The sequence below is a fragment of the Macaca mulatta genome, chromosome 15, assembly GCF_049350105.2.
Source record: "Macaca mulatta isolate MMU2019108-1 chromosome 15, T2T-MMU8v2.0, whole genome shotgun sequence".
Lineage (NCBI taxonomy): Eukaryota > Metazoa > Chordata > Mammalia > Primates > Cercopithecidae > Macaca > Macaca mulatta.
Window position 1 is genome coordinate 47,591,371 of NC_133420.1, and position 19,041 is coordinate 47,610,411.

The 19,041-nt window shown below is 36.7% G+C and overlaps 1 protein-coding gene across 2 annotated transcripts in view; it reads right to left on the reverse strand.

Moving 5' to 3' along the window:
* Positions 1 to 2,530: 2,530 nt before the first annotated feature.
* Positions 2,531 to 19,041, reverse strand: part of MUSK (muscle associated receptor tyrosine kinase) — a 131,967-nt gene continuing 115,456 nt past the window's right edge. For both annotated transcript variants that reach the window (XM_077966607.1, XM_077966608.1), the window contains exons 11-14: positions 13,298 to 13,499; positions 12,591 to 12,782; positions 10,193 to 10,341; positions 2,531 to 3,927 (exon numbers count right to left, since the gene is read on the reverse strand). In XM_077966607.1, coding sequence (XP_077822733.1) covers positions 3,245 to 3,927; positions 10,193 to 10,341; positions 12,591 to 12,782; positions 13,298 to 13,499 — 1,226 coding nt within the window. In that variant the 3' untranslated portion in view covers positions 2,531 to 3,244. The remainder of the gene's footprint in view (positions 3,928 to 10,192; positions 10,342 to 12,590; positions 12,783 to 13,297; positions 13,500 to 19,041) is intronic.

Here is a 19,041-nt window from a genome sequence, read left to right on the forward strand (position 1 = left end):
TTTCATAAAAAGAAATGTGGACATGCACAAATAAGGATGTTAATTACAGCATTTTTTATAATGATGAAAATTGGAAAAAACCTAAATGTTCAAAAATACAAGATTGATTAACTAAATTACAGCATATGAATAAAATAGAATATTACTCCAAAATTAAATTGGGTTTTTAGAAGAATAATGACGTGGAACAGGTTTGTAATATACTGTAAAATGAAAAGAAAGTGTTCTTTTTCTGCTCCCCCACAACACCAGAGAATATGTTTTTGGATGTCATGTGAAAAATACTCTGGTATCTTACCATGTTTGGCATTTGACCACTAAAAATGACTGCTGGTGCCTTACTGATGTCTGTCCTGGCGCTTGGTAACAGTGACACTGTGAGTGTCTCTCTTTTGTCTACCTTTTTGAATTTATATGATGATTCTACCATGAAAAAATACCTTATTTAAAAAAGAAAACAATATTGGTGAATAATGCATCTATATTCCTGTGATTCAGAACATTAGACCGAGCCCTTGCAAATAAGTTAGTGATCTTAACTTGAAAATGCAATTAGAACTCATGAAAAAATAAGCACGTCACCTATTAGATGTTTTGATTAACTTGATAATGCTAAAGTATGCTTTTTTGCTACTCATTAAAAAGACTTAGGAAGTTAACAGAATAAAAGGTATAATGTGTGCTTGAAACTACATGCAAATTGCAAAGCACGTCCACAGAGTTACTGAGGTTCAGTTATTGCTTCTATAATGTACAGAGGCTCCACAGTGTGGTGGTTGAGAATTTGGCCTTTTTTGGTCAAAAAGTAAGCTCTGTTACTGTGTGTGCTTGGGCCAGTTGCACAATCTCTCTGTGACTGTTGGAGGCGGAGCCTGCAGTGAGCCGAGGTCACGCCACTGCACTCCAGCCTGGGAGACAAAGCGAGACTCCGTCTCAAAAACAAAACAAAACAACATAAAGCAAAACTAAAATGTATATAATGATAGTACCAACATTACAGGGATGTTGTGAGGTTTAAGTTCATATATTTAAAGGCCTCAGAATCCGCATGGTAAGATTTCAATACATGCTAGCTGATATTACAATTTTTATGATTACTGTTACTCTATTTCCTGTCAGCCTGATTTCTATGTCTGTCTTTTACAACAAAACTTTATCAGTGGAGAAAGCCCGAAGCTGTCTTTGAATTTTGCAGAGCATACATGAACCATCTAAAATAAGCCATGGATATCTATGCTAAAGTTCTAGACTTGCTGGTGGCCCTCTCCAACTTTTCTGCTTTCTTGGCATCTGACTTTCTGTTTTGGACGCACACTGCAGCTTTATTCTTCATTCAGTCCTTTGGATGACAGTATCAATTTTGGACTTAGAATCATGATTTTTATCTGAAGCACTTCTCTAAGTCTCAGTCCTCAACGCTGACCTCGCTATTTGTGAACCAGAACTGTGACTAAGGACTGCCGTGCTGTCATTGTATCCTGTAGAATCTGTTCAGGCCTGAAATGAGAGGAAGGCCAGATAATAGACAGGTGGACAACGGTGGAGGTTCAGTCGTCGGCTCTTGGGTTGAAGGGAAGAGGATGTCAGCAGGAGGATTTTAGGAAGTGAAACTAAATGAAAATTGAGGATGAAAGAGAGGGCAAAGTTGAGGAAAATTTCTACATTTTTATCTTGGTTGCCTGGAGGCACTATGAATAAGAAATGGCAGGTTTCCCGTCAAAGATGTCAAGTTGTTACATGAGGCAGATTTGGGGATTTCAGGCAGAGTTTTCCAGCAGACAGTGAAAATCTACTTTCAAGAACTCACACCATTCCTCCAATGCCCTAACTACCAATTAGTTTGAATTAAGATAAGCCGGTATAGAGTAGACTGTTATTTTCTCTTCCCTGTTCATTTTCAGGAGAATTTGGGTTCATGCTATATTGGAAATAAACTCAGATCATGTATGGACTTAGATAAAGATGTATTGTGTGAGGGTCCACTAAGAAAAAATCTGAACCTCCAGGAATCTGAGTTCCAGAGGTTCTTTTTTTTTTAAAAAAAAAATAAAGTCATGAAATACAACAAAATGAGTTAATTCCACAGCCAATTGAATTTGTTTCTAAAAGGAATAAAAAGTCAGAATGCACAGATACATCAGTTTTGAAATAACTCAGAGCCACAAGTGTATCTTTTGAAATCCCATATTATAAATTATGGTTAAGAGATTTAAATAGACTCTAGTAATAATATTAATAGGTGAGAATTTTGAAATGTGTGGCTTCAAAGGCAAATGCAGAAAAAAATAGTGATACTTTGCAAAAGGCATATACATGTCAACCTACAATGTTATTTAAAATGTTATTATTTCTGCCAGAGTGTTTATTATATGAATGAAATAAAAGGGAAAAAATAGCTAAATAACTAAAAAAGGACAGAAGTTCTGGAAAGAAGAAGAAATAAAGATTAAAGCAATGGAAAAGACACCAATACAATTTTTAAAGGAAAAGGTAAATCAGTAAGATACAAAAACTTGTTTCAAGGAAACTGGAGGAATAAAATAAGCAGATTTAATTCATGACAAGTGCACAGAAAGGAAAAAAGGAGGGACACAGGACAGAAAAGTGAACTCAAAGTCACAGCCTTGCTGATTTGCTGTTTCATTCCTTAGAAACCCTCTATCAATAAAATATAACCACAACTCCGCAGAATACAAACAAATATAAAATTATGCATTAAATGCAAGAAAGATTTAACAAAACACTGAGACTCATCTTTGGGTGGAGAGAAAATGAGTGGCTTTTCCTTCTTTTTAGTTTTCTGTACTTCACCTAAGTGTCTTACATGAAGATTAAGCTATTTTCACAATGGACAGGAATTAACTCGATTAAAAAATGAAGCTCTGAATCCCATTTCATATTAAAATTTAATACAGGAGAGCTTTACTCTGTGACCAGCTAATTTGGAAACTGAACAAGATGACCTTCTTCCCTGTGCAGTGTATATTACAAACCTTCATAAAGAAAAATAGTTGTCTCCATTATCTGACACATTACCTAGCCTGTGTTTCCAATCACTGGCCTTCAACAGGTCCGTCTACCACATGGGTTTTGCACTGTCTTTGCTCTCCCTGGGAAAAAACATGCTACTCATGTCTACTCTTACTCTTTCCTATGTGGGTCTTGTCGGGCCTCTGGTGTAGGATTCCCCTGGCTCACAGAGTCTGAGAGGAAACTGCAGCATTTTATTTGAACGTCTTCAACCTTAGACACTCACAGTTCCCTCTGCCCTCTCACACATGCGTTCCAGAATTCGGTGAATACTGGTGAAACTGGGTCTGTCTGCAGGCAGCTTGCTCCAACATAGACGCATGAGATTGTACAGCTCCACGGGGCAGTTCTCAGGGCAGGAGAGGATGTTGCCATCTCGCACGTAGTAAATGACCTCCTCATGGGCCATCCCATAGTAGGGCTGCAGGCCATAGGAGAAGATCTCCCAGAGGACCACGCCGTAGGCCCACACATCAGACTCTGTAGTGTAGCGGTTATAAAAAATGGACTCTGGTGGCATCCAACGGATAGGGATAGCGTCGTTTTCATTAGCTTTGTAGTAGTCTGCTGAGTAGATGTTCCTGGAGAGGCCAAAGTCGGCAATTTTTACCACCATGTTCTCGCCCACCAGGCAGTTCCTGGTGGCTAAATCTCGGTGAACAAACTTACGTTCTGAGAGGTAAGCCATACCAGCTGCCACTTGCCTGGCAATGCAAAGCTGCTCAGCACAGGAGAGGGGTGGGGGTCCAGGGCTGGAGACCTGGGCCCTCATAGACAAGTCACTGTGACTGAGGCTGCACACGGTGTGAGGGGACATGCTGCGGAGGAACTCATTGAGATCACCATAGGCCATGTATTCAAAGAGCAGGCACATTGGCTTCCCGACAGCACACACGCCTGGAACCAAAAGACCATCCTCTGTTAGTCTCAGTTTCTACAATGAAACAATGGAAAGAGCACTCCAAAAGCAAACAACCAGGTCAGAACATATGAAGCCCTGTTTTTTGTTGTAGTATATTTGTTTTTTAATATTTACATCCTTTTAATCACAACACAAAAGAAGTCTCAGCTAGGAAATGCACTCTGGTTAGTGGGATTTCCGTCCCTTGGCTAAAGTTTTTGAGGACTTCCAGCAGAGCGCTGTTGTCCTGGGCACTTGTCACAAGTACATCATACATGGCTCATCAAGTACATGGTGCATATAAGTACATGGTGTATCAGTTCATTGGGGTGGCTCTTCTCTCTGAAATCTGGAGGCTCTGGTTTTTTGTTGACAACACCATAGGTGAACCATGACCCTGTTTCTCTGCCTAAACATCTCTCTTTGCCTTTAAGATTCAGTTTATTTATCTCTCTCCCTAGGGTGCCTCAGCTCCTGACCCTTCCAGTAACTGTTAGATTTTCCTGCCATCATCCTTTCGCAGAGAACCTACCATCCTGTTTTATAATCATTTGACTATTTGAGGTTTCTCCCCGACATTTTAGCACTTTGAAAGGAGAGATTGCACCTTATTCTTCTTTAAAAATTCCCCACACCTACCACGTGTCTGGCAGAGCAGATGTCTCATAATGTTCGGTGAATTAATTTATGCATGGATGCTTGCTCTGAGTATGTAATATAATTGCTGTCTGTTTCTGTTTACTTCTATGAAGGATGTTAATAAGAAAGATGTGTCAAGTTTGGAAACAATAACAAATACAATTCAAGTGTCTTAGATGAAGTATTTAAGTTGCTGCCGTAAAACATTTTGAAATTTAGGTTTTACAATGTTCATGCTACCAAAAAATGTTAATATAAATAAAGTCTTAGATTTAAAGCCAGAAGATCATTTTCAAATCTTAAAGTCTTGATATTTGAGAGGGAAACTGGAGAACCTGGAATATTAGATAAGATGGGCATAATTTCACATCACCTTAAAAATAGATTATTAGATCTATTGGGTTTTTTTTCAGGCAAAAGTTAAAAGTAGCTGTTTGAAAAAGAGGAGAAATGAGGAATACTGCTATCTTGGTTTATTTATTTTGGCATTAAATTTTAATTGCAAGGACCTCAATTAGCATATTTATATAAACTAAAGGGAAAAAATAAAGAAATACCAACTGGGTAATACTTAGAAATTTCCTCTATGGGATCCTTTCTGGATAATCTTTAGTTAACAGGGACTTACCTATCTCATCAGCTGGCTTTACCATTGTTACGTTGGTTGAGTTTATTTAAAAATAATTTCTTATACTGGAAAAAAGTGAAAAATATTTCTCTCAGAAATAGAAAAAAATTCTAAGTTTATTTAATGAAATTTTCCAATCTGATAAAGAAAATATTATATAAAAGATTTCTACTTTGTGATCATTATGAACAATTACATATATATGTGTATAGATATAATTTATAATTATATATGTATATACATTTATTTAAGACCTTGAAATGTTTTCTATATTGTAATTACTCAAAACCAACTCTTAGTTGGGACTTCAAAATGGAATAATTATTGAGAGGAAGACTGTGTTTTATTCATCCTTGTAACCTCAGGTCTAACATGGCTCACTATGGGTTTTCAATATATGTTGATGGGTGGATGGATGAATTAATGGATAGGTGGATGCATGGATAGATTTAAGGATGGATAGATAGATGGATGGGCATAAGAAAACCTCATGCCTAGCCCAAGCCATGTCTTTAAACTTTGGCATGACATCTTCAATGAATAATCTCACCTGATTGTTCTACTATTTGCTCCACTGCCAGAACATTCCGTAAGAGTCTACAATATTTAATGCCTACTCCCATTCTAAAATTCTACATATTTCTTTAATTATACCATTTTTTCCCAATTTATGACTACAAAACCATTGTACACTTTAGGATTTCAATAAAGGGGAGTCAATTTTTAAGATACGAACATGTTCAGTAAGTGGCTGATATTTCAAATATATAAAACAAAGTAGATTTCTTTTATTGATAGAAGTGAAATTTATGGACTTTCCCAATTCCCCTTTCTTCCACTGTTGTCATCTTATTTCATTGGGATTCACTTCCAAGAAACTATGAGACTAGTGGAATCACTTGCGTGAATGATTACTGCTTATGCATACTTGATAAAAAATAGAACCTGTGTTCATTGGATATTGAAATGGAATTTAGATATAGCATTTAACAAATGGCAACATAAGTTTCAGTTCTTGTTGGACAATAAAAATGAGAGAAAACTCCAAGTAGTGATGTGTAAGTATGCTACTGTGGTGATCATAATTTGAAAATTGTACATAGTTTGTGTTTGAGTCAATTTCAGGAATTCAGGATGTTATAAACTGTATATGAACACAGAGTCAACATTTTAAGAAAAGTTGAAATAGGAATTGCTTGATAATCTTGAAAATATACATGTGTATATGTTCGTTTAATGAGTAAATGTATACTATTTGAGAAAGTAAATAAGGAGGGTAGGGGGCAGAAGCCAGATTCAGATTTTTGTGTGATGAAGAATGAATAAATGAATGTTCAGGATTTGAGGAAAGGGAAGAAGTATTTTCGAGATGAATTGTTATGTACTGAATATCTTTTACTCATTTATTGAACAAATATTTATAGAGTACCTACAATGTGCCAGAAAGTATTCAAGATGCTACTATAGAAATTCTTGATTTTGATATTTATCTAGATTCCTTCCAATATCCTGACCACTAAATTACTTTGCTTCTTTCCTTAGACCTCTGCCCAACTTCAGCTAATTACTCTCATTGTCATACTCCTGACCTTGTCATTCCATACATCTGTATACCTCCCATAATCTCATTTTCAGTTACTCTATTTGTTCATCACTTCCTCCCTTTTTCACCCTAGTTCACTGCCTCGAGTGCCCTAACTCTAAAAATCCTTTGACCCAACTGAAACTTTTAATCTATTGATCCTACCCCCTTTTAATGATCCCTCACTTTCTTCACGTTTTGTCTTCCTTCCTTAAACAACTTAAGTTCCTTGATCAATCATAATAATCACTCCTTTGCATATACCCCTCTTATTTGCCTCAATTTGACTTCAACTTACTTGCGTGGCAAAATGCTAATTCTGATAAAATTTAATTCCTCATTAATGGGTCTATGCCCATCTGGTGGCATTTGGATGAATACACAACCATGCTGACCAGTCTCATGTTAAATGTGTAATCTCTAACTTCAAGTAAGTTTTTAATTTTCTTGCCAATCATACTATATTTCTCTAGTCCATTTTATATTTTATGTAAAAATGGATTTTCTTAGATGACGATTTATTTCTTCTCTTCCCTCAAATCTTCAACTCTTCTCCCATTCCTCACTCTCAGATGAGATCTTGATTCCTACCTCACAGAGAAAACTAAATCAGTCAGAAGAGACTGTCTACAATCTTCAGTCAATACTGTCTTATTACTATGGTTGATCTGAGCATTCTCTTAACAAAGGCCAATCCATCCAACAGTGTCAAGATTCCATTCCCTCTCACTGTTCAAAGATGTTACTTCCACTATTTGCCAACCCTATAATCAATTTTTCTCTTTACTGGATCATTCTCATTAATTTACAAATATGCTATTATTTCTACATGAAAGGAAGCATGCCTCTTTCTGCCCCCTTCAGCTCTATCCATGTTCCTTGGTTCATCTTTATAGCAAAACAAGTTGTTTATACTTTTTCTCCAAATTTTCTCTTCCTCTTCTTTTGAGCTCACTTACATTTCCTCTTGCCCCCAACATTCCTAAGAAACTTCTCTTCTCGGGGTTACCAATAAACCTCCATGTTTACAAATTCAAAGTCACTTTATAGTCCTTCTCTTACTAGACTTAATGCATAAGACACGCTTACTTTCACCTATTTAAAATACTTCATTTGACTTCCAGGACACCACACTCTCTTGATTTACTCTATTTCATTGATTGCTTGTTTTCAGTTTGTTTTTCTTGTTCATCTCCTCTTTCTCATCCTAAATGCTGGAATGCTCCTGGCCTTGGTCCTTGGACCTCTTCTCTGTTCTGGCTTGCTTTTTCCATCCTTAGGTGTCTTGCCCAACCTCATGGCTTTAAATACTCTATATACTGCAATAGCCTTGGATTCATGTCTAACCAGATCATCCTTTTTGAACTCTAAGCCTCCATATCCACATGCCTCCTTAACTTCATGTGGATGTTGAATAGGCATCGGCAAAAAGCACATCTTTTTTTTTTTTTTTTTTTTCTTTTTTTTTCAGATGGAGTCTTGCTCTGTCACCCAGGCTGGAGTGCAATGGCACAATCTTGGTTCACTGCAACCTCCGCCTCCTGAGTTCAAGCAATTCTCCTGCCTCAGCATCCCAAGCAGCTGGGATTACAAGCGTGTGCCACCACGCCAGGCTAATTTTTGTATTTTCAGTAGAGATGGGGTTTCACCATGTTGGCCAGGCTGGTCTTGAATTCCTGACCTCAGGTGATCCGCCCACCTTGGCCTCACAAAGTGTTGAAATGATAGGTGTGAGCCACCGCGCCCAGACAAAAAGCACATATTTAAATGAATTCCCACTCTCTCCACTAAAAGAACCTGTTCCTCCTGGGTATTCCTCAACTCAGCCAACGCCACCTCCATTCACTCATCTGCACAGCCAAATACCTTGATACTATGTTTGACTTTTCTCTTTTCTGCGCATCTCAGATTTGGTCTGTCAGCAAATTATTTGGCTCTACTTTCAAATTACACATGAGAATCACTTCTCACGATCTTCACTACCACCACCTGGTCCATTCCACCACCTTCTCTTGCTGCATCATTGCAATACCTGTTTGCTGTCTTCCTGAGTTTATTGCTTCCTTTCAGGCAATGCCCTAGAAAGCAGCCAGAGAAGATCTGAAAAAATGTGAGTTGTGTCATGTCATGTCTTGGCTGAAACTCTCCATTTGTTTCCCAACTTAGATTAAAAGCCAATGTTTTTAATAAGGCCTGACAGAACCTGCCCACCTCCCCTATTACCTCTCTGATCTCACCTTTGATAACTCTCCCCATCTTTCACTCTGCTCCAGCCACATTCATCTCCTCACTATTCCTCAAGCATGCCACATCTGCTCTTGCCACAGTACCTTTGCAAATGCTTCTCATTCTTATTGGAATGTTCTTTTCCAAAATATCCACACTGTTATTCCCTTGCCTCTGCCAGGTCTTTATATAAATGTAATATTTTCACTGAAGACTTCAAACATTGTAGCTCACATTCCAAAAACTTCTCTGCTTTAACATTTTAAAAAGTCTTTAGAACTTAATATCCAGCATCCCATATTTTTGTGTTTATTTTTATTATCTCTCTCCTCCAATAGAGTGAATGTATGCTCTATGAGAGCACAGATTTTTTTTTCTTTCTTTTTTAAAGATGGAATCTCCCTCTGTCGCCCAGGCTGCAGTGCAGTGGTGTGATCTTGGCTTACTGCAACCTCCACCTCCCCAGTGTAAGCAATTCTCGTGCCTCAGTCTCCTGAGTAGCTGGGATTACAGGCCCACACCACCACACCCAGCTAATTTTTCTATTTTTAGTAGAGATGGGGTTTCACCATGTTGGTCAGGCTGGTGTCAAACTCCTGACCTCAAGTGATCCACCTGCCTCAGACTCCCAAAGTGCTGAGATTGCAGGCTTGAGCCACTGCTCCCAGCCAAGAGCACAGATTTTTGAAAGTTTTATTCATTGCTGTGTAAGTAATACAAGCTAAATATTTGTAAAATTTGTGTTGAATTTATGAATCTGGGAATAAACTGGAACTCAACAATGAATAGAAAGATACAAATCACTGCTCATGACATTCTAGTTAGGGAAGAAAGAGGAGAAACAAAATAAATAAGTAAAATATATAGACTCTTCAATATTGACACATTTTGTGATGGAGAAGCAGTATTAATTTTTTACAATGGGGACATTTTAAACATTTTTGTAAATAGTAAGGAGGCAGCAAAGACAGAGACAAATTGAAGTGATGAATGTAAAGAGGGATAATCCATTAAGCCATGAACGTCCTATAGGGTTGGGATAGACCAAGGTGAAGAAGCTAACTTTGAAATGGAACAGAAATGTCTCACTGATCAAAGAGAAAAGGAAAAAGCATAAACAAGGGAAGAAAACTTGGAAATCCTCTGTTTTCTGATGAAATGCATATCCTCACTTGTATTTTCATACCTAAGAGCTTCACAATGTTAGGGTTGTCAAATTCTGCCATGAGGGCTGCCTCCCTCTGAAAGTCCGCTTGCATATCTGCCGAGGCTTCTTCTTTGAGCATCTTTACTGCCACCATAGTGAAAGGTTCATAGGGAAGTAAACCTGGTGCCCTGAGAGATACATTTATTGAAAAAGAAACCAAAGATCATGGACATCATACATATTCCCATTATACCTAACCACATTTATACATATCCTCCCACTTCCCATGTGTAAAAGGCTCGTGCAGCCTTTCCCAGAGCCATAGGATCAAAGAAAACATACTTGAAACTCCTTGATGTCAACTAATAAAAATCACTGGTGTTATTTTCAATAATTTCAAACAATGAAGTTTGAAAGATGCATTATTTACAAATTATAGGAATTCTAAAGTATACACCCCCAATGGGATTATCATTGCCATCCTAACCTTTTTTTTTTTTTTTTTTTGAGATGGAGTCTCGCTCTGTCCCCCAGGCTGGAGTGCAGTGGCGCAATCTTGGCTCACTGAAAGCTCCACGTCCTGGGTTCACGCCATTCTCCTGCCTCAGCCTCCCGAATAGCTGAGACTACAGGCGCCTGCCACCATGCCCGGCTAATTTTTTGTATTTTCAGTAGAGATGGGGTTTCTCCATGTTAGCCAGGATAGTCTCGATCTCCTGACCTCGTGATCCGCCCACCTTGGCCTCCCAAAGTGCTGGGATTACAGGTGTGAGCCACTGTGCCCAGCTATATCTTAACCTTTTAATCTTTGTCCAGAATCTAAATTCCATGATGTAGGAACCATGGCTTACTCATCTTTGTACCCTCCATTGAGCCTAAAGTGCATCTTTGTACCCTCCATTGAGCCTAAAGTGGTGCCTTGCAAATTTTGGTTTCCAATACATATTTGTGTGAGATTTTCATTATGTATGTAACCTCTATGCCAGGGCCACCATGAGTGGAGATTAAGTTGTGTCTTCCCCAAGAGCACCAGGCCAAAGTGACAGTTGAAGATTAAAACCAAATTCATATTCTCTGGCTCAGCTGTGTGTCTGTAGAGCCACATCCATGCAGCAGAGAGGGTATTTTATTCCAGTTCATGCAAAGGTGATAAATAGGCTAATATTGGCCCTAATACATACTCCTTTCTTGAGCTCATTGTTTTATAAATTTTTGCCTTTTTATTCCTTTTCTGTTTGTCATTTCATGAACATCTACTTAATATCTACACATTATAATGTAAGGAGTTATTATTTAAAACAATGTAAGAAATTATGATTAAAAATATATGATAAATTCTTTCCTGAAAAGGAAATATTATTGAACTGTATTACTAATTTCTTATTTGAAAACTGTAGAAGTGAAGATACATTTACATCTCCCATAAATTACTTACTTTAAATGCAAAAAAATATATTATCTCCATATATACTACTATTTTCCAGCAAAGAGGAGAAATTAAGATTTGAAGTGTATTATGTAATACAAATAAGGTTAATGATGTAATGATGTAAATAATTAACTAGTCTTTTTTTTTTTTTTTTTTTTTTTTGCGGGGGACAGAGTCTTGCTCTGTCACCCATGCTGGAGTGCAGTGGCACAATCTTGACTCACTGCAACCTCTGCCTTCCGGGTTCAAGCAATTCTTCTGCCTCAGGCTCCCGAGTAGCTGGGATTACAGGTGTTCACCACCATGCCTGGCTAAATTTTGTATTTTTAGTAGAGACAGGGTTTTGCCATGTTGGCCAGGCTGGTCTTGAACTCTTGACTAAGGTGATCCTCCCGCCTCAGCCTCCCAAAGTGCTGGGATTACAGGCATGAGCCACCACACCTGGCCAGAATTAACTAATTTGATAAAAACTTTTTATATAGTATATGAATACTATATAATACTGTATATTACACTGTGTGTGTATATATGTATGTGTGTATGTGTATATGTGTGTGTATACACACACATTATACATATATGTACTATATCATTAGCTTGATATATACGTGTGTGTATATTTATAATATATAACATATATTATGATGATTTAATATAATTATAATGATTTAATATAAGGGGATATATTAATATAACATATTACAAAGTCAAAATAAAACCTTTATGGCAGTAGATGCCTAAAGCCATTTGAAATAGGACACTTGCAAAATTGGAGGTTACAAGAGACGCCCATCTATGACTTCTTAGTCTGAGTGTAGACCCAGTGATTATGCCCTGAGTACCAATGGCTAATATTATATATATATATATATAAAAAAAATATATACACAGTATATATAATATATATATATATAAAGCTAATATTATATATATACCAAGCTAATAGTTTGGTAGCTTTTCAGACATAACATATTTCAATGGAGACTGTTTTTCCAAACATAACTTTACCTTGCTTGAAACACCCTTCCAAACGCTCCCTCTCCAATGTCTCTCACATATTCAATGTTATTTCTTGGATACTCCAGGCTGAGCAATTTGGGGTTCAGAAGGAGCGGCATCCTCTGGTACATGGGGTTGGGATGAAGTCTATCTAGTAAGAGCTCAGAAGGCAGTGTGGTGAGGGTTACTGCTGCTGATTCTCTGCAGGCAAGACAGGCAAGATCAGGAATGAGCTCAGAAGTAGGTATGATCTTTGTACTTAGACTTAGATTCTAAGAAATATGGCATTTAAGAGTAAAGAAAACAAATTATACTTAGGCAGCCAAAGATCCTTCGGTTTGAGAGCAATAAAATATTTTGTTTGTGGTCTAGAGTCAAAAGGCACATTTTCTCAGAAATGTTTAGCTCTCCAAGCCAGCAATGGCAATGGGCCTGAGAGAGAAGACAAGGAGCAGGAATAGCCATTTTCCTCCAAATTATTGTTTAGATTTTACCTTTTGTGAAACAGTAACCCTAGGGCATTTGATTTGATCCTATGCCAAAAAGTCATTGACATTTGTAAAGATCGTGATGGGGGTGCTTAATTTTAAAGCAGGGCTACGGATATATTTAGAGAGTTGCAGTGTCATATATATTCCTCGCGTCATACCAACTCCATATTAAACATGAGGTTTTAAAACATTACTACACGTGGTTAGCTGAAACTAGAATCTCACCTTTTCTTATTTTTCCATTGTTTTCTTCTTCGGCAGCAATAGAGAGTAGTGATGGTAAGAAGCGCAAATATTGCAAAGCTGGACATGATGGAGATTATTACAGTCATGGAGTATGTAGGTGAGACAGAGAAGGAAGAAGAGGAGGAGGAAGGCAAATTTGGAATGTCCACACTTGGCTTTGAGGATGTCATTGGTGGGAATGCTGTAAGTAAACAATAATTATTCATTTTCAAACCTTTAAGAAGCAACTTTTTTTTTTTTTTGTATTTAAGCAATCAGTAAAATAAATTTCATGTTAAGAATATATTTATGTATCAGGTTCTCCCTGGTTATATATCTATAAAGTTCAGTAAGGTCTAGTTCTAAGTAAATCCAGCTTGTAGAATAATAGAATTTTAAAGATGAGAGTCAGAGAGAGGAAATAGGTTTTTGTTTTTTTTTTCCCTGAGCTAAATGCAGATCTTGGTCTGGTGCCATTTATACTGAATCATGTTATCTATGACCTGACATAAATCATGGAAATTATCAAATAAAATATTTTCATGTAATTACACTTGACATCAGGATTGTCTAGAGCTGAACTTTTATACACATTTACTGTCAGTTTACAAACAGAAGAAAAAATCATGAAAGAAGATGAAAAATGAAAATATTAGGACACAAATGAGAAAAAGTTCATGTAAAAACTGAACTCCTGTCAAACTTCAATTTAAAAGTACAATGTGATATATATATAAGTAAAATCAGCATTACTTTTGGAAAACAAAAGATGCCATACTCATACCACTATTTGTAGAGTACAAAGTCCATTGTATATGTATTAAAAGAACCTTATTAATCACATTTTAAATCCTTTTAATAGATTGAGTAAAGACAAAAACGGGGATACAGAGTATTTTAAAATAATCAACAACAATGTTTTAATAGCTAAGAATGACCTTTGTACCCCAAAATAGGGAATAAACCTTCTTTTCAAATATTTGTGGATTAATCTCAATAAATTTTAAAAGCAGAAATTATGCATATCTACTTAATGGCCAAAGTGCAATTAATAATAGATTAAATAAAATCCAATGGGACATTTTTAAAAAAGAAAAAAATCAATGATCTTTTTATCAAAAAATAGAGAGTAACCATAGTTACAGATTAGACACAAGCCTCTTAAGAGTGTGTATTTTATTTAGCCAAAGTTGTGCTCAAAGATAAAGTCATAGTGTTATCTCCTTTCACTCGATAAAAAGAATGAAAGTGAATGAACTGAACATTTAACCCAAGACTTTGGGTAAGAAACAATAACTACAGAAAACAAAAGATAATAGGTAATAAAGTAACAGCCATACACAAGCAGAAATTAATAAGTTAGAATACACATAACGCAAATGATAAAATTAAAAGATCAATAGTTGGTTTTATAAATATTCATATAGTAGTCTAATCAATGGAATTTTAATTAAAAAGATAGAAAGGGTACAAACATAGAAAATTAGAAATGATAAAAAAGTTATAACAGATTCAAAGTTAATTAAAATAATATGTAATTATATATTTCACACCTTAAAGAAAATGATAGGAACATATTAATCACCAAATTTGAAGCATTAGAAAATATAAATATTGCCATAGGCAGGAAGCTAGATTTTTAAGTCATCACATTATAAAAAACATTCTTTTAGTCTTGAAAGAGATAAAATTTCCATATTTATAATATGTTCCAGTAAGAGAAAAGTCTGTCAAATTATTTTAGAAATTATTATAATACTAATAGCACAACCTGGCAATGTTAGCACAGAAGAGTGCATACATAGATTATACAACCTAGGTTTAGAAGATCCTAAATGAAATGTTAGCAACTGACTACATTATAGTCAGAGAATAATGATTTAATATAAGGGGATATATTAATATAACATATTACAAAGTCAAAATAAAACCTTTATGGCAGTAGATGCCTAAAGCCATGTGAAATAGGACACTTGCAAAATTGGAGGTTACAAGAGACTCCCCATGTATGACTTAGTCTGGAAGTAGACCCAGTGATAATGCCTTCAGTACCAATGGCTAAGCAAGTGATGGTCACCACTGTGACTCAGGCAGGCACCTGGAACTGGAAGAACATCAGCACAGCAGTAAAACATCTGTGCAAGACCAGTGACAGCATGCCTCATCCAGCACCACAGGAGTGGTGGACTGTAGGTTCCTCTCTGACCGACTTGAAAGCTAGTCTGATTCTCTTTGGAATGAGTCATCCCAAGTTTTCTTGATCTAAGATGGGTGGGTGGGTGGGGGGCTTAAATTGAAGAGCTTTGCTTTCTGCTAATAATAAAGTTGGAACAATTATTAAAAGATAGGGAGAAACAACTATTTTTGTGTTTGGAGTTTACAGAGCCACTCACACCGTATATAACGCATGAGGGAATATAATGTAATTGATAAAATTGGTAGTGTAATTTCATTGGTAAATATAAGGTTAATTTTTCTAAGAAGAATCAGAAAGTAGAATTTAATGTCATTTTAAAAAGAAAAATCTATGATGATTTAGTGAGTTTTTTTTTTAATGCAAGAAATGACATAGTTGGAACAATATTTTTGCTTTATGGATTTAAATGTTTCTTTCCTTCAAGATAGTTTTGTTTTGTTACTCCTTGATGACTGCTTCTGATTTGATCTGATCTTCCCTTGAACTACATTAATGAGTTCTTTGGATCTAAATGATCACTTTGAATCTTCATTCTTTTTCCTTTTTATCTTTTCTCTTCTCTCACCAATTTTCTCTCTTTATTCTTCCTCTGAACACTACAGGAGTTTATGCACTCATTCATCCATGTGTAAATGCATTCGCTAAATCAATATTGACTGTTAGGTATCCAGAAAACTGTGGTGAACATGACAAGCCTTTGGTTGTCATGAGACACAAGTGAGTAAATGGAGAAATAAAACAAAATATAAGAAGCATTATAAGAGTAGTAAGAACATGATGCTTATGAATGTTCAGGGCTGGCACTAATTCAGGTTTAGACATACTGGGGAGGTTTTCTAGAGTGAATAACTGTAAGTTAAATATAAATGGTGAGTAGCCAGTAACCAATTGAAGGTTATGATGATCTGAGACTTTGTGTCTTTCCCCCAAATTCATATGTTGAAATGAATAAGAATAGAGTCCTGATGAATAGGATTAATGCCCTTACAAAAGAGGTCCAAGAAAGCTCCCTGGCCCCTTCTGCCACATGAGAACACAGGGAGAAGACACCTATGTCTATGAGGAATGGGTCCTCACCAGATATCAAATCTGCTGGCGCCTTGATCTTGGACTTCCTGGACTCCAGAACTGTGAGAAATAAATTTCTGTGGTATAAGCCACCCAGTCTGTGGCATTTTGTTATAGCAACCTGAACAGACTAAGAAAAAGGTGAGGGCCGGGCGCGGTTTCTCACGCCTGTAATCCCAGCACTTTGGGAGGTTAAGGCGGGCGGATCACGAGGTCAGGAGATTGAGACCATCCTGGCCAACACGGTGAAACCTCGTCTCTATTAAAATACAAAAAATTAGCCAGGCATAGTGGCGGGCGCCTGTAGACCCAGCTACTCGGGAGGCTGAGGCGGGAGAATGGCGTGAACCCGGGAGGCGGAGCTTGCAGTGAGCCGAGATCGCGCCACTGCACTCCAGCCTGGGCGACAGAGCGAGACTCCGTCTCAAAAACAAACAAACAAACAAACAAACAACAACAACAACAACAAAAACAACGGTGTGTGTGGGATGGGGGAATTAAGGGAGTAGAATGGAGTCAGGGTAGAGAGACAGTATTCTACAAAGAAGGAATAGCATATACCAAGATCTGAACTAAGCAGATGTGATACCTTGCTAAAAGTGCACCTAGAAGTTTCATTGTTGGAGTTGGGGAGTATCTACAGGTAAGGCTGCAGGTTTAGTGAGAAAAGTCCTTGTATACCGATTTAAGTAATTTGAACTATGCCATGCAGCAAATGGAGGGTCTCATAGGAGTGTTTTAAGAGGTGGAATAGCATAATCAACTTTTTGCATTAGAAAGATCTGTCTGCCATCCTGATTTCCATGGGATAAAGATTCCCCTCATAGCTTATGTCAAGCTCCCAACGTGAAGCCCTGATCATGGAGTTGGAAAGAGATGTTCAATAGCACATCATTAAACAGGATTTTCATCATACAGATATCACGGATAAAGAGAAAAAGCTAAAAGTTTCTACCTAGAAAGAATAAATTACTTACAGGAAAACAATAAACAAAATTCACACCGGACTACCTGCTTCCAACACTAGAAGCTAGAAAAGAGTGAAATCACATCTATAAACCACCCAGAGAAATGTCACTCAGGAGTTCCATTCCCAGCTAATACACCTTTCAACTACCCAAATAAAAGAAAACAATTCGATAATATACAAGGCTTCAGGGATTCTGTCTCCCAAGACACTTTCCCTTCTGAGGAAATACATGAGGTGACTCTTAATAACAATTGAATCAGAAAGTGACTTCAATATAAATCTAAATGGGCTGCGATGGGTGGAGTCTTGGCTAATTCACTAGATGAGACTCAATATTGAGAATCACTCTGCAAAGAGAAACCTAAGAGTACTAGGGGAGGTAAAGAAGAAGATCTGAGCATTCTGAGGATCTCATTGGAGGTTCTGAAAGTCCCATGGGGTGGGCAGAAATAAGGAATAAATAGAGCACTGCAATGTGTAGAAAGAATTGTGGTCTGACTTTCACTTAGCAGTGGAGAAAATATAACCAGTAACAAGTAAAGAAAAGGAAAAAGAAGCAGCAAAAACATAAAGTGACTAGAAAATGTACAGTTAAGATAGTAGGGATAAAATAGAGTATATCAGTTGTTATATAAAATATGAACAGGCTAAATCCTCCTATTAATAGAAAATAGCTATCAGACTGGAGTAAACCCAGGTATATGTTGTTTATAAGAAAAGAAAAATAAAAGAGGAACAAAGAGGTTCTAGGTTAATGTAAATACAAGGAAAAAATTACCATTATTAATACTAGAAATTTAAAGCTAAAAGCACTAAAACAAGATGAGAGTGACATTTTACATTGATAAAAGGTTTCATATAAGAAGAAAAGTGTCTTGGATCACCATGCCTCATAGAACATAGTACATAGAACACAGAACATATAAATTACAAATTATTATAAATGCTAGAAGAATGTAATAAAAATAATTATGAATTAGATTGGTCTAGTAGAAAATGTATTAGAAAATCAATGAAATCAGTAAACTCATATGTGTATAGAAGGGCTATTAATGTCATGAGATTATTAGCCAGCTAGCATGAGTTTATACTCATGAAAGAACAAGGCCTTGTCACAGAAAATACGGTTGCATTGAAATTCTGATCAGATCATGCTCTGTGCATTGTGTTCTATTCTGGATATTCTCAGGCTTGTGTGCAGCCAGTAAAGAGTAAACATGGAGGTGAAGATTTTGGAAGTCAGTTGCAAAAGAAAAATTTGAAACTTGGAGATATTTAATGTGAATAAGAGAAGACTACAGAGAGATTGAGTGCCTGTCTCCAAATATTTCAAGGACTGTCATATAGAATATAAATAAATCAAAGAAACAGAGTGAAGATCAGTTTTTGAAAGTTCTAGAGAACCAGAATTTAGTTCTACATAGCTAAATTGTTCAAATAATGTATTCTACAAAGGAATTAAGAAATAAATTCAGGAGGGAAAAGGGAATGTTTCTGTCAGAGATGCTC